The sequence below is a fragment of the Nipponia nippon genome, unplaced genomic scaffold (assembly GCF_047370975.1).
Source record: "Nipponia nippon isolate SJK-2023a ecotype South Korea unplaced genomic scaffold, ASM4737097v1 scaffold_3, whole genome shotgun sequence".
NCBI classification, from domain to species: domain Eukaryota; kingdom Metazoa; phylum Chordata; class Aves; order Pelecaniformes; family Threskiornithidae; genus Nipponia; species Nipponia nippon.
The window spans coordinates 79,234,472-79,250,922 of NW_028262347.1; the positions used below are offsets into that span (position 1 = coordinate 79,234,472).

The 16,451-nt window shown below is 48.4% G+C and overlaps 1 protein-coding gene across 2 annotated transcripts in view; it reads right to left on the reverse strand.

Moving 5' to 3' along the window:
• The window catches only part of WNT7B (Wnt family member 7B), a 95,183-nt gene that overhangs the window by 73,906 nt on the left and 4,826 nt on the right, over positions 1-16,451 (reverse strand). Inside the window, exon 1 of one of the 2 annotated variants that reach the window (XM_009465046.2) lies at positions 14,144-14,251. The exons of the other annotated variant lie outside the window; for it this stretch is intronic. Within the exon in view, the coding sequence (XP_009463321.1) occupies positions 14,144-14,226 (83 nt within the window). The 5' untranslated portion in view covers positions 14,227-14,251. Of the gene's footprint in view, positions 1-14,143; positions 14,252-16,451 lie in introns of those variants that run through there. 2 annotated transcript variants of the gene reach the window in all.

Here is a 16,451-nt window from a genome sequence, read left to right on the forward strand (position 1 = left end):
GCTTAAATATATGCATGTAACTACAAGCTCTCTTAAGCCAGCATGCTTACATTTCTCCATGTGTTTTTTTGAATTTAAGCCTCAGCTGCTATTGAAAGGAAAGCTTCTATTTTGGAAAGAGAAACTATACATAAAAGGGCTCCAAATAAGCAGAGAAACTTAAAAAAAAAAAAAAGAGAGAGAACTTTGTAGTGATGCATTTATTTTTTTAAGAATTAAAGAATTATGATTTCTATACATATCTATATGACTGCATACAATCTTTCAAACACAGTTTTTCCCCTACTTTTTCCGCCTTCTCCTATTTCTCTTAACAGAAACAATTTTTCACAGTGGCAGGATACATTGAATCAAATAATTTTTTGTTTATTATTTTAAACAAAATTAAAGTAAATCCAAAATATATGTTTCACAGCCTAATGCCAATAAACCACTGTGAGATATCTACTGGTAAGATGCTCCTGACACTTTTCTTGTGTGATAGAAAGCAGATTCTACCACAGCCTCACAATACCATCAACTCAATACCACGATTTTTTCCTCTGTCTGTTGCTTCTGAACATCCGTAACTGTAATGGATCTGCTCAGAATTTTCTGTCATCTTAACAGTCACTCCTTTGATGTTGCTGCATGCTTCACTTCCACGTGTAACAGAGAAGAAGGTGGTAGGTGACTCACTGTTCTAAGGAACTAATGGAAGCAAAGTAGTGCCTTCATGCTAGCGTAAACATAAGTTACCAGCAGGAAAGAAAAACCCAGTCACCTCTAAGGATTTGCTTCAGCTCAAGGGAGAGACGGTGACAATATTGCGCAGCTTTGTGTTACCCAAGAAAGGCCAGAAAGACATTCCTTCAGCATGCCGACAATGTGCTTCTCATCCTAGGTTTTCTCTGAGACTGGGTCTCTTCTGGGCGAGAGACACGGCCACAGGAAGCAATATTATTCATTGCCAACTAAACTAAGAATTGCAGCTGGTCCTAGCTCCACTCTGAAGAGAAGGACTGCTAATGGTTTGGGGGCTAGGCTAAGATCAGGAAAACTCCACTCCAGTTCCCTGCCCTGCTGGGCTGCGTGATTTGAGCCAAATGATTTAGCCTCTGCCTCCTGCAGTTCTGCAGCATCTGTGAAATAAGTCATCTCCTGACGATGTGGGGTGCTAGTGGGTATGCAGGAAAGTTTGTGGTGGGTTCAGCAGGGACCACTGACAGTATAATTATCTGCTGGAAGAGCTACCAGCAAAGCCGGCTGATGCCACAGATCTGACACCGATATCTAGGTATCTCTGAAAGAAGAAGAGGAAAGGAAGCAATATGATCTTCTTCATTTTAATGGCAGTTTCTCTGCTGAGGGACTGCATGATAAGTTTGAAGGTGTAAGATCAGTTTTAGGTCCAAATATCGTGCCAACTGAGGTGCCAGAGTATGTAACCACTATCTCTGAGAGCTCATTCTGGATCACACCACATGGATCTGCCACCTGCCATCTTCCAAAATCTTTCCCAGCACCTGAACCCTCTGCAATCAAGTAATGAAAATTATGCACCTTAAAGGGCCAATACGCACGCTGAAAATCAGCAGATCAAAGTAGAACCTAGGACAATAAATAATGTTTTCCTTCTTTAAAAAAATTATTCCGGGAAACTGTATGGCTCAGGGGATTGGTATTGGGACATGGAGCCTTTCATCGCTGATCCAAACATGACCCAAGTCAGTAGTGACCAAAAAAATGGTTACTGTTTGGCAGATGCTTTGTGGCCTAGAGTATTTGAAATGAGTTGATGGTCTTAATCCAGTTCCCAGTGGACGACTATCCACATCACAGAAACCACCACCACAATTGGCACCCTTATTGGCAGCCTTAACATGTTGGCCAAGGATTAAATAAGTACAGAGACTGAGCCACCCGCTTATGCCTAGCTAGAGGTTGCCCCTCTAGGTCATGGATGAGACACAAGGATGGGGTGGAGTGGGGAAGCTCACACACCCTCTGCTTGTGCTGTACTGGTTTTGTGGGTAAGGAGAGGAATTCATTTTCCAGGGCTGTGATTCAGACACCCTTCATAAGCAGTATATTCATGTACATGCGTTTAAACATGAATTTAAAAAGGAGTCAGAAATTGAGAGAATGTCAGGATTTGCTCTCAAAAAATAAGGCACCAGATTCGTTTCTGGGGAATTTGTCAAAGTCAGGGTAGTTATACCAGGGCTGCATTTAACAAAACGCATACAAGCAACCTGTAAAGCGTCTCTACTTTGAGAAACATTCCTTTTGCTGTGCTATGTTGTCAGTCATCGCTTTAATTATCTCACAAGATGTCTTAGAGTGAACATAATCCATGCCAGCTATTGTCAGAAAGCTAAAGCTGATCTCTAATTAGGTACAATGGCAACTATCATGTAAGCAAAGATCTGATACACCCCAAAAAACATACCTGTGCAATATGAAGAAAAGCAGGACTTTTGTTAGCACTGAAACTGTTTTTCATTTTCGGAGAGGTAAAATACACCAGTCCTTCTGATTTGTCTTTACCCAACGTAGGAGATCTTCCTCAGTGAGTTGGTGGATTTTACCATTTCTTTCCAATAAGCAGCACTGTCCTAACAAAATACTGTGAGCTAAATCCTGCACTTATTCAGGCAATGTTTGGATGGAGCCAAAATTTAAACTTAAACCTTAAACCGGGCAGCACCCAGGCCAGCTGAGTGAAAGGCAAATAGCACAAGTTTTGCACGGGCTTCCCTGTGTGAAAGCACAGAGAGATCTTTCCCCACTTGCAGCCCAAGCAAGCAACACTGCAAGAGGAACCACAGCACACAGGCAGGAGAGGCTTCCCTAAAGTCACACCAAGACCTCGGCAGCACTTGAAGCCACTTCTGTGCTGTTTCATTTTATACCTCTTACAGCATTGCAGCAGACATGGCAAGCAATGACAGCTCCGCCCAAGTAAAGACATGGGAAATGAATTCTGCAAGCAGCTGGAGGCCCCCCTTTCCTATTCACCTCTGTGATAGCCAGAGCACCTCATTGTCTGTTGGACCTTATTATACCAAGTCTTTAATAAGAAGATAGGAACCAGTGTAAGTGTCTGGCTGGTATTTTTCACTACCAGACTGATTTAACGCTGAGCTTCCACGCCTGCCTATAGCAAGACTGAAATGCGAGCCAGCCCGTGAAAGCAAGGCATTTTCTACCTACAAGAATGAACAGTCATTTGATCTTTGCTGCAGTACGGCCCTCATACGTTTTAGTTTTTAAAGCACTTCTTGCAAAATGGAAATCCCAGGAAGAAAAAGTGGCAAACTCTTAAACAGTTCCTTGTCTGTGGCACATCTGAAACAGTGTGTCTTGTCCCAGGGAGCCGTTTCCACTTGTTTTTATTTGCACCTGAATTAATGGGTCTTCACGAGAGGAAACAGAAAGGGAAGGTCCAGGTTCGGAAATAAGCAGAAAGCAAAGTCATGAGAAGTAGGATCTCTTCTCTGCCAGTTGCAGGAACACTACGCAGCACAGTGCGTTGCCTGACCCTGGACGTCCACATGCTCCTGCCATGCCAACACATGTTAGATGTGAAGAGCACCCTAATAGAAGTACTTGACCTAAACTGAACAAATTTCCTAATTGCAGTAAGACAACACTTGAGGGTGTGGTTACCACAGAAAATCACACCCATGGACAGATTAGGAGCACCTGGCTGCACCTCATGCCTCCTAGTGTCCCAGGGGCATGATTATCTCATCAGGTGCCACCTGCCAAGTCTTGCTGCTGAGAAGCTGGCTTTGGCACGCTGCGTAGTTGGGGTGGGGAGAGGAGAGGAGCGCACAGGGGCAGGCACAGATGCTTCTCCTAAGTGCATTCCTTAAAATCGAGTATTTACACAGAGACGATGCCTTGGTTCTGCTCAGCAGCACGGCTGCGTTTGGGGGTTACAAAGGAGAAAGCTGTTGTTTCTAAATCCTGTCCTGCACCCCCACACCCTCAGCACGGCTTGCATTGTGTGTTACTGATTAATGGACCTCCCTGAACTTGCCACTCTCCAGCCACAGCTCTTCCAACCGCTCAGTGCAGCCTACAAGAGACCCAAACAGATGGCTGAGCCTGGAAAATTGCTTGGCTGGCAACTTTCAAAATGTTTTGCCCTTTTTCTCCCAAAAGAGGACAAAGCCAAAGTGAGACACAGGCTTTATGACTTCCAAAGTGCTCTGACCATGGAAACAGCATGCCAACTTCAAAGTAGATAGCATGTGTCCAGGTGAGGTTGTACTGTGCACATTGCCCCTACATGCAAGTCCTTCTCATCTTTCCTGTTCTCTTTCATCCCCAGTTCAAGGTGTGAAGCCTAACCTACACAGAGCAATTAGTGGATCATGGCCCAGCAAGAGAAGACAGACGAAACCTCTGCCTCTGCCCAGGCTGTTGATCTCCTCTGCAGCAACGAAGATCATAAAACACAAGACAAAGCTCTGAGCCCAGAGGTAAGTTACTCTCAGTCGAAAGGATCTGTCTGGGGAAAAAAACTTCCAGAGATTAGACTAATCCAGAGTCTGATGACCTTTAGGTCATAGTGCAAGGACTTCCTCTTTGATACATCTTTTACAGCATAACCAGAGTGACATTAACAACAATAACCTGACCCCATCCCTCCCCTCAGAAGCACCTACCCTGGGCAGAGCTCCCAGAGACAGAGAGGGGAGAAGAACAAAAGACTCCAGGAAGTCTACTAGGGATGTGCCAATCTAATTATTATGGGCGGTGCTCAGATACTGTGATGAGAGGTGCCAATAAAAGAAAACAACCAAAAACTGTAAAGCTAGATGATGTACCCTTTAGGCCATGGGAGTGGAGAAAAAGGAATTTACTATGAATCAGATGAAGCCATATTTATTTGCATTCCCACCCTTGGCCCTTTTCATAGCATCCAAGTCCACTGGATTTGAAGCTACCCTGACAGACTTAGCTGTAGCCCACAGCAGTAGAGAATAGATTTAAGCCCTGTCCTTTGCTCCTTGCTCACTGTGCTGCACAGCAGTGTTGTTCTCCATCCAGCAAAATCCTCCTCTCCTTTAAGGCTCAGCACAACAGGTCTGATTCAGAAATATTCCCCTTCCTCTTCATTTGCCTTGAATTTCTCACCCTGAGTCATCGAACTACAACATAACTTTAATGTGGAAAGTTTTGTGGGTATGTTTTGTTTTCTTTTAAGTTCAGAAAAGAAAAGGTACAACCAGAGGGGGAAAAAAAAGTGTCTCATGGTTGAGAGGACTCTTTTAACCAAGGAGTCACATGGCTCCCTGGCGAGCAGCCAAAGGAGTCATGAGAGATGCTGCCATTCCCCTCAGCACTCCCTTAACCGTGTCCTGCCTGCTACCCAGCCTGCGACCGGCCACCTCGCACCCCAAGGCCAGCAGATCTCCTCAGCCAAGCCTTGCTTGTCTGTGCCCATGGGTGGCTGGCTGGCTCCCACGGAAAGGGGAGGCACTGTCAGAAACGATGCGATGCTCATGACTTTGGTAAGTGGCGCTTTCCCCCTGCCCTCTCCCTGAGGTCGCACTGGACATGGTGGTGAAGTAGGCAATAGCGATGCCATGTTTCAGCTGAAACGCAATCACGCCATCTCCACTGCTTGTGGTCGGAAAAGAATCACTGGAAGTAATGACGTGGCACTTATGCCACATCTTCTGTTCTCAAAGTGCTGCGGCAGCTTTCGCTCTCCTGCCCCTCCCCTACCTCCAAGCCGTGCCAGCGTTGTTATTGCCCTATTAAAGCTGTGGGAAAACGAGGCAGGCAGAAGTCAGGATACTGCTATCCAGCATCTCAGGCATCAGTCCGGTCTCGGACCTTGCCTGTCTTCACCGCAGTGCAAAACCCACCATGGAAAAGTGTAATCTTTAGAGGGGCTATGCCGCTGCTCTGGCCGGGGTCCAGATCAATGAGAGATGCACTTGGGCTTTCTCAGATGCTTTCTTGCATTGCTGCTGGGGATGTTGGGACCAGTGCTGGTCCTGCATGTCCATACAACTCTGCTGGGTGCTCCATAGCAGCTGCTGCATTCCACCCCAGCAGTGAGTGAAATGATCCTTGCCCAGTTCACTTGAATGCTGGGAGGATTAATTCACTTACGGTCCTTGAATGAAAGAAACTATTATTAAATAGCAGTCACATTTCATAATTATGTCTCACTTCAGCCAGATTAGAAGGGTGGATATGATATCCAGTCCCAGTACTGCAGCACTTAAACAATTTTAAATTAAATACACCTCAAATTGTTTTCCAGGCCCTACTTGCAGGCAGACAGTGGTTTATATCTTTACAGCTTATGCTTAGTTCCAGCTTTGAAAGCTGGGCTGCCCCACAATGCCTTGCACATAACGAGCAAATGCCACAGTGCTTTTGAAATGCTTCTCCCCTCAAAAAATAAATAAGTTTTTGTTTTTATGTCAGCTCTTACTGGCACCAGAGGCCATAATGATTCTTTCAATAGCCCATAGAACTGATTTTGGGTTTTGTCTGACATGGCCTCCTATTAATATTGCCTTTGCTGTATGTTCTTGGGAAATATGGCCACATTCCCTTTAAATTGTGTAATATGGCAGGCTGTGCCAAGGCTGTACTCGAATGGATACTGGAAGAACAGGGCTTGTGCTGACTTTCCATTTGGTTCTCCTCTCACTTGCACCAGAGTCACTCCGCTGACTGCAGCAGAGTTGCTCCTGCTTTACTAACTTGCTGAGCTGTGGACGTAACCCCAAGGGAGAGAAGACTTGGGCCCTCGGGGCTGAAAAGACAAGATATGAGAGCTTCCCAAAATGCTGCACAGATCTATAGTGATGGCTATCCAGAAGAAAATATTTTTTAATGCCTTTGTTGTGCATTCCAGGTACGTGCTGTGGAAGATACAACTCATTAGCATTATCTTTGCAACACAAATCTGCCAGTAAAGTCCCTGGAATTCATGCAGTTTTGAAAACTCTACTTCAAATAAAAAATTTGGGACATGCAGTACAGTGACCAGTGGACTTGGTGACTCTTCACAGGGGAAAATTCTTCTGCCACATGAAACATCTGAGGCTAGCTTTTGCCCTCATTTGCACACTTGCTATACCACTGGATGTCCATTTTTTTCTTATTACTTAGGAACTCAGGGTGAAATTTGACCTTGGACAAAGAGCTGGAACAAAGACTATGTCACCATGATGATTAAGTGGGATTTTTGCATAAACGTGAATTTTATCCTTTGTGGGTTCCTGCCACGAGGGAAATCTGATCCACAGGCATAGGCTAAAAAGAAAATAAATGTTCAAAACTGTAACTACGACGTGAGTACAAACTGTCTGCGCTATTAAAATTATTGCCAGAAAAAGATACAATAACTCTCTAATTTAGCTTGTCTTCAGATTTTCTAAAGGAGGTATGATTTGCTGTAAAATAATTAATAGGTGATAATCATCTTGCTGTCAGATCCTGGTGGAAGAAAGATGTTTTTGTGATGAGAGCAACTATTTGGCCTTGACTATCTTAACTTTAGAAAAGCTGCCTACACTTCTTTAGAACTAAATGAGGCAGCTAACTTTCAGCTCCATCAAACTATCAAGAAAACTGCCTTTTAGAAAGAAAGCTCAAGAGGAAAGCGTGGAAAAGACAACTCAGTGCTTTATCTAAAGGTTTGTCCTAACAACATTTAGGCAGTAACAGAAGAGAGAAGTCACGGAAATATATTGCATATGGACAGAAAAACCTACAGAGAAAATACTTTAAGTCTCCAGAATTTCTTCACATATGCTCTCGTTGAAGTACGCGCAATGCTCCTCATGCATGTGTTGTAGCAAAAGGAAATACGTAGGAGCTGTCTTGACAAGAAGTAGCCAGCAAGTCCTATGCAGCTCTCCACAATGGAGAGAAAAATGTATTATTTTACCTTTGGGGGAGGATTGAAGGGAGAGTAAAAGAGGAGGAGAGGGTGCTAATAACCCTTAAAGGACTGAAAGACATTCTCCAGGAACCTGCCTTCCTTGGCTTCTCTTCCAGAGCACTCCTGTGCCTGAGCTTTTGGCCTTTCTTAGCCTCCCAAGTAATTCTGGGCTTGTAAACCTGAAGCTTTCGGTGACAAGTTTGTTCAGCTCATTGCCAGGGTATTCGCATGTGCATGGCACAATCCCAGAACCCAGAAGTCTTGGAGATTTTGCTTTCATGCGTAGATATTTTGGTCATGGTTCTCATGACTAGAGGCCTGGCTGGTTCTCATACAACTCTTCCATGCAGAGCGCTGCTGTAATGCTATGTAAGGTATATACCTGGGGCAGGTTGGGGTAATGCTACACAGGAGGGCAGCGAAGCGTCAAGGAGAAAAGAGCAAAAATTATGAGAAGAATCAAGCAGACAGGTGAACCTGGAGTTGCAAAAAGCCATCTGTCAGGTAGTTAGCGGGTAGAGGTGTTTTGTCAGCATGCATGAAAGACACCAGTGAGAGTCCACTGAGGGTAAAACAACATGCAAAGGCTATGGGCTGAAGAAATCAGGCTTGCAACATTAACCAGTTCTGTAACGCGGTGGTGTCAACACCTCTGCGGAACTCCTTTGATCTATAGCTGGTCCCAGCCTTCCGTTGCTTGTGGTAACTTGGGAGGACTAGAGGATTACACTGTCTTTGGGGGGTTAGGAATCTCCCTGACAGTATTTCAGTCCAAATTATGCAGTCCCACTTGGCACTGTTCTACCTTTAGCATGCCATATTGCCAGGTACGCAGAGTGCGTTTTTCTCCATTGCATAAAATGTGTTTGTCAGTCTAACTGCATAATTGCAGCTCTCTTTGTTTAGCTATTTCACACCTCCTTTAAAAGATTGTCTTCTGAGGGATTAGCCTTGTTCTTTGTTTAATATGCGAGCACATCTGCATGTAATCTTACCTACTCATCTGAATATTTCATGTTGCTTTATACCCACTTGTTATATTACGGTAGTAATGCAGCACATGTAATAATTCCATGCTGTCATCCTACAAATTCTGGATGCTGCCACCCTTCCTTGTAATTACTTAAGTCATTACTTTTTTTCAATTTTAAGGCGTGCTAGACATCTAATTCTCAGAACCTGCTTGCCAAAAAGGATTGAGAGAGGTGCCTACATCCAAATGCATTTGGATTCAAGGATATTCAGAACTTGGGTGCTTGGCCTAGACCATAGCAGGGACAGGGGTGGCCAGTGACGGATTTACCAAAGCTCTCCAATTTTAGACAGGGAATTTCAGTCTGGCTCTCTCAGAGAAATGGTGGACTTCATCTTCTAGAGCTACCAAGAAGTCATATCACAATCACTCTCCTATCTTTGCGTGGCAGCTTCAGTCTATGGAAATAGCCCGTATCAGGCAGGTAAGCCAAGCTCACAGTGATTATGGCAGCCCAGCATGCAAATATTCTTTATCTTTCTTGTTTCTCCTGAGTAAAAGCAGAAACAAGAGCTTTAGGTGATCCTGAAAATAGTCGATAAACTTCGGAGGTTCACCTGTTCTGTCTCTAAGCCAACACATCTCTGGGGGACGGTAAAGTTGAAGTACTATTCCAAATCCTCTTATAGATGACTATTATTACAGCACCATGTAAAAGGAGTATCTAAGGATCTCAACAGAGCTCTCCTTGGGCACAGGATACTGCACAAATAGAGGCTGAGAGAGTGAGCTTGCCCTAAAGAGTGCACAGTCTCAGTTATAGGATGAATAAGGTGCAAAAGCAGGGAAATGACAGATTTACACCACAGTCCGGTGACTGAGCCAGAGACAATCCTGTTCCCATAACCACCGGTTTTATCACAGAGGTCGATACAGCCCTGATCTAACCGGGATGGGAAGAGTGGGCTGGATTGCGTAGCCCTGACTGTATCAGCTAATGTGGGAGCTTCAGTCACTCTGGTTAATATTAATGGGGAAGCCATGCCCCTGTACAGAAGGGTCTGCACCACAGAGCAGGCTGGCCATTCTCTGCTTGCGTAGCTCCCTCCCGCACTGCACAGACTAAGAGACAAGCTTCAGAGACTGTCTCCAGCAGTCCTAATCTTTAGGGATTAAGCATGAGTACTTTCCTGTAGGCATACGAAAAATATGCGTTCCTTCTAACCCACTTCCCACAAGTGTGGAGAAGCCCTGTTGTAAAGGATGTGGAGTTGTAAGGACATGGGAGCATCAGCAGAACAGATGCAAAACGTGCAGAGGGTTTTTCTCCCTCTACATTTCCTAACCAGCCAGTAATATCTACTAAATTATTCGCTGCATTATGGTGTTAGAATACGTAGCCGCTTTGAAGATTTATGCTGCTATTACTACATACACACAGTCTCTCTTATGAGTTATTCCCAATCGCTTTATAGCAAATAAACTGAATTAACTCTGTCTATGTACCAGCAGATAATCCCCGAAATAAGCTTCTTAAGAACCAACTCTCATGTTGCTGGTGAATGCATCCAACCCTAAAGAAGGTGAACAGTGAAAGGGGTACACAAGTGGGAAGTTAGACTAGCACCATCTTTAGAAGAAGCTAAATATGTGTATGTGTACAGGCACATGCACACTCAAACATGCACTGCAAGAAACGCTGCCAGACAGTATTATATATAATCCTGGTTTTTAGACATTTATACTAATTACATCGATATTATTAAATGTCAATTTTATACTTTAAATATGTAATTGGATTACCAAAATATGTCCAGAGCATTAAAATGCATCAATCATCCTACTACCAGCTATTCTAGCTGCAGTCAGTGTTCTTTTTCAAAAAGTTGGACACTAATTGTTTCTGGTTATAAAAATGTTGACAGTGTCTCAGAGGGCCAAAGGTTATTAGGCAAGCATGCCAAAGAAGATTACTTTATCAGACAGCATACTTACAATATAGAAATCAATTTTATAAAGGAGTTGGTTCTTTCAGCTAATTTTGGATGTAGGCTACTATGCCTTAACTTTCTTCCTGGCTACTGCACGCAAAACACCGAGGCCCCGGTGCCTTTTTCATTCTGAAAATGAAATTTCATTCCGTCATTGCCTTTTTTCGTTCTGAAAATCCCATTTCGTCACCATGGGGTTTTTGCTTTACAGGTTTTCTAGCGGAATAAACGAGCCGCATCGTGTCCCCCCCCGCCCTGACTCACATGCAGCAAGAGAGACGGAGCACGGACGCCCTGCGCTCGGTTTGCTCATCCACTACATGTTGCCCCGGGTAGGTTCGTCTTTATCCCTGAAGGACCAGCAACTCCGAGGCCGAGGAGTTGTTCCCATAGCCAAAAGATGATAGAGATCTCGGCCAAAATTAACGTAACCATTGACAGTGCATGAGAGCTCACTAAATAGCAGCTTGGGAAGCATCCTCCCCTCCAGAGAGCGAGGGTAGCAGAAACAGACACCAGAAGATAATGCTCGAACAGGCTCTACTATGCTTTAATCTTCAAAAGCTACCATTAGTAAGCCAGAGAAGTATATTTACCCACAAGATAAACACCACAAGTTCGCTAGGCTACTATCCATTAAGCACTGAAATAACTCCTCTTTCTTTCAACTTTCCAACGGGAGCGAGGCGAAGCATCGCGGCGTGCCCGGCTCTCCCCGCCGCTGCTCCCCGCTTGCGGGGGGCGAAGAGGGGAGCAGGGCTGGGACGCAGCAAGCCCGGCTGGGGGCTGGGGCCGGGGGCGGCATGGAGGGAGAGCGGGGGGGCCCGGACAGCCTCCCCCCGCCGGCCCCGGGCGCGCTGCCCTCTCCCCGGGGAGGCAGCCGTCTCCGTCCCTCCGGAGTGATGGATGGAGGGAGCTGCGCGTTGGGTTGGGGCTCCACTTTGTTGGGTTTCACCTCCTGATCCCTTTCCCTTCTGCTCTGCTGGACTGCAATAGCCACCTCGGCTCCGGCTCCGCGGGCCCAGCGCGGAGTGACCTGCCGCTGAGGGGATGAACTGGGGACGGCCCAGGGGAAGGCGAGGGAGCGTTACTTATCCGCAACAAATTCTCACTGTCGCGGGGCAGCGCTCAAAAGAGCCCCAAGCAGCTCGCTCTAAATAAAGCGGGCATTGCTTCCCTTGTATTTCCCCTCAGCAGGCGCCTTAGTATTATTATTATACTTCTATAGCTTTTGCTTTCGGACCTTATAATTATGTCACACAGCAAGGGAAACCGCTAGCATCCCAGCATCTGGTGTGCGGTTTAAAACTTTTGTTTCAAGATTTGAACTATTTATAGAAGGAAAACTTTGTAGGATAGTAATTTCCTACGGTTTTGAGAAAAATATGGCTACGCTTATATTAAAAGGATATAATTATTTATTTATTACGACTCCTTCCTCCTGTAAAAAAAAAAAAAAAAAAAAAAAAAAAGATAGCCCTGCAATTTTTTTTACAAGCTATTGGTCACCTACCAGCAGACATACCCCACCTGTGAACAGAAACAGGCAGCTCTGGCTATTTGGTTTAATCAATAGCATCCAACCGAATTAAACCTGACGTGCTTCCATAAATCAAGCGCCTTCAAAAATCGGTAGCCAAGGCATGTGCATTTCATTAAGAATTAAGAATGTAGAAATAGGCGTTTAGTTTCTTTTTATGGGTGTGTTTATTCCTACTTTTCTCCCATAGCGGTGGGTGATATTTTTCTATAGCCCACAGAAAATACACACAGACACGCAGAGGAACACACGCACACGTGCTTGTTTATGTGCGTGTGCTCCCGTGCACGCAAACAGAGGGGGGAAAAATGAGATAGAGAGAGAGAGAGATAAATATCCACACACTGATCTGGGGTAGGAGCTCAAATTTTGCAGCCGCCGGGGTGCAAAAAGGTCTGAGCTCGGCACGGGGCTGGGAGCGAAGGGAACTCCGCAGCTGAGGGGAACGCGAGGCCGGGGACACCGAGGCGGGTGTTCCCCATCACCCACCAGAGCTCTCCCGAGCCGGGGTGAGCCCCTCTTGCCGCGGCCCCCGGGCAGCCTGGGCCCCGACCCGAACCGCCCGCCGCGCTGCCCAGAGCTCCCCCGGGCCCGAGCCCCGAGCCCCGGCACGGAGGGGCGCGCCGTGCCCCGGGGCTGGGGGGATGCTCAAGGGAGGGAGAAGGCTCCCGATTTTAAACGGGCCCCAGCGGCGGGGGGACCTGCCGCCCCCAGCGCCCTCCTCTCCCCGCCGCTGCCGCAGGGCGTGCTCAGGTCTCGCCCGGAGTGCGGGGGAGCAGAAGCCCTTGACAGCTCCCCGGCAGCCCCTCCGGGCTCCGGCCCCGGCCCCCCTCAGCACCGCGGCTGGCCGGCGCGGGGACCCCGGCCCGGCGGCCCCCTAAGGCGGCGCCCGGCGGGGACAGAGACCCGGCGGGGACAGAGACCTGCCGGGGGACCTGCAGGAGCACGGCGGCGGACGCTCTCTCCGCAGCCCGCACGGACTAAGCCCGGCCGCCACTTATCCACCGCAACGTTAGATACAGATATAGATATTAAAAAAAAAAGAGACCGAAACTCCTTGCAGTCCCACCCACCGACTCTCATTTCCCCCACCCCTACCTCCACCCCCTTCCTCACAAGGAAAAGGTCCTGGAGCCAGCTCTAACGGCGGGACTGGAGATCCCTCCGGAGCCAAAGCAGCCGGCTAGCAAGCGCCTCCGCGGCCGGGGGGCTCTCCCCGGGGCCGGGCGCTCGCCGCCGGCTGCAGCACCCCCGCGCTCCTGGGTACCTCCGCGCCAGAAACACACTTCCCCCGGCGAGCGCGAAGCGATGCCCATCTCCGGTTTGGCAGGAGGAGGAGTCGGGGTCGGAGTCCCCAGGGGAGACGCCGGCCGCTCCGTGCCCCGTTGCCCCGCCGCCCTCCAAGGTGCGCCGCCCCCGCTGCGGGCACGCCGGGCCCCCGGCCCCGCCGGCGGGGCAGCCCCGGGAGTTACCTGGCGGTGTGCACCTTCCCCCGGGCCGGCTCCGAGCAGCAGCGCCGGCACCGCCGCCAGCACGGCACCTCCGCCGCCGCCGCCACCGTCCTCCTCCTCCTCCTCCTCCTCACCACCGCGCACCGCAGGGAGCCGCCGCCCGTGCTGGCTTCTCCCGGCTCCCTCTGCTTGCTTTGCGCATTGCCCCTAGGTAGCTGCTAGCGGGGTCATTTCAAACAGTATTTTGAGAGAAAAAAAAAAAAAAAAATCTGGATCACTTACAGGTAACTCCCACTGGTAAGGATGAGGAAAATCTGAGGGTAATACACTGAGAGTAACACACTGCGAGATGAAAAAAGGATCATGGCTGAATCCCGTTTACACTCTTGGAGTTCGCTTCCTTGGTTATTCCTTTCTGGCCCCCCCTGGTCGTAATTCCCCACCCTTTTTGGTGTCAGCTGTGGCTTGAATCTGAGTTGGAATCCAGTCCCTTGGGCTTGGGGGGGCTTTGTCTGTTTGTTTGTTTGTTTGTTTGTATTGTTGTGTCTAGTATTCCCCTGGTGCTAATGCTGCTCCCTGTGCAGAGTATGTGCTGCTGCTGCTGCTCTCGCTGCTGCTGCTGCCTCTGGGCTCCTGCCTGTCATGTCTCAGTGGTTGGAAGTTGTTACAGTGGGTTCTCGTGTTGGAATGAGGATGGTTTAAGGGATTTGGATGGCAGAAAGTGCCTCTCTCTCTCTCTCTCTCTCCCTCTCTAACTCTCCTGAGACTCGGGGCTGCCATTGGGCAGTCAGTCACTGCAATCCGCCTACTTTTTTCTCTCCCTCTCCCTTTTTTTTTTTTTTTTTTTAAAGGGGAGGATGACAATGGAGAGACACTGATCCAGCCCGGGCTGCGATGGATCCGTGCTCCCCGGCCGAGCCCTCTCCGTACGCCTGGCTCCGCAAGGGCTCCTCGCCCGCTCCATGGGGCATTTTTAAAGCTCTCCCTCGGCGCTCGGCGGGCTCCCTGCCTCTGCCGTGGCACCCTTTCAGCTCGCCCTGGGAGAGATCCTGAAGGAGCTGGCAGCTCCCAGCTCCGCTCTCGGTTAATTGCTTTATTCTGGGCGGCTGCCCCAGTTCCCCCGAAGGGCTCCGCCGTCCCTCCAGCCTCGGCAGGGGTTTGGCTCTTCTTGTCCCCGGTGTTGAAAATTAAGCTCCGGTTTCAGGGGGATCCTTCCAAAAAAAGGGGGGAAAAAAAGCGTATATGTTGTCGTAGCCTGCCCGAGTGAGAAATAAAGACACGCACACTCGTAGCTTCCCGGTGAGAGGCGATTTGGGGCGAGAGAAGGGGAGGGAAAGGACTGGTGTGAAACAGCCGGTGCAGGGGGGCGAGCGGGGGGCGCAGCCCCTCGCCGGGGCGGCGGCGGCGTCTGCCGGCGGCTCCCGGCGGCTCCCGGCTCCCCGCACCTCCGGCCGCTCCCGCAGGAAGAGCTGGCGGCTCCTCTCTTCCCTCTCCCTCTCTCCTTCCCGAGAAGATGCCAGTCCGAAGAGGCGTTTCCCGGCAGGTTAGTTGCCTCTCCCCTGCCTTTCCCCCGAGCCGGGCGGCTCCTGCCCCTCGGCACCGCCGGGGCGAGGGGATGCTCGACCCTTCCCCGCTCCGGCGGGAGGGAGCCCGTCGCCCGGTGCAGCCCCAGCCGTGCAGGAGGCAGCCGCTCGTCCTCTTTGCCTCGCTGGGCGCTTCTCCTTTTTTTTTTTTTTTCCAGAGGAAAAAAAAAAAAAAGAAGTTTTAGTGTCGGGAGAGGTGGTGGAAAGACGTGCGCTGCCGATGCCGGGGTTAGGGTTTGAAAACGAACCCCGAAAGAGAAACGTGCACATGTTTAGCACAGATAATTTAACACAAATGCAGCCGAAATGAGCAAGAACTAGGCTCCGGAGTCTCCTCGGTCCGTAGCGTTTGTAAATGTTCGTCTGGGGTTAATTGCCTAATGACTGAAGGAGTTTTCTTGGCCAAGAGCTCTTCCAAGCACCCTGGGAACACCTCCTCCGGTTAACCAGTCCTGGCACATGGGTGCAGCGCTCTCCGCGACACAACGAAATATTCCTTCAGACGGAATGGGAATTGCAGAATTGGTGTAAAACCGCTGTCCGCCGCCCCATGTGCGATAACAATCTTCTCGGGGTTTGGTTTCATTTAACCACTTTCATCTCCAAGTTCAGTGCAGACGCTGGGACAGTCGACGTCCTTTCGAGAAACGCTAATCTCGATTAACAAGAGAGAGAAGCTTAAGCCTTTCAACGATTATTTACATCCCAGAACCGTCTTATTTACAATTCTTTAAGATTCTAAAATCGTCGTATTTATACTTCTGTAAGTGTGCGTGTGTGCCTGTGTGTGTATATATATAGATAGACATGTAGATGTGTGTCTCCTATACCGCCCGTTCCCCTCTCAGGCACGCAGGCTGTGGTTGGGGCAGCTGTGCTGAACGTGAACTGGGAGAACGGGAGAACTTTTCATGTTTTATTTCTAGCATTTGTTCGGCTTCGGGTATATTTTTAAACGTGCAACTGCTTTTAAAGATGTGCCTGGGGGAAAGAAGAAGAAAATTGTA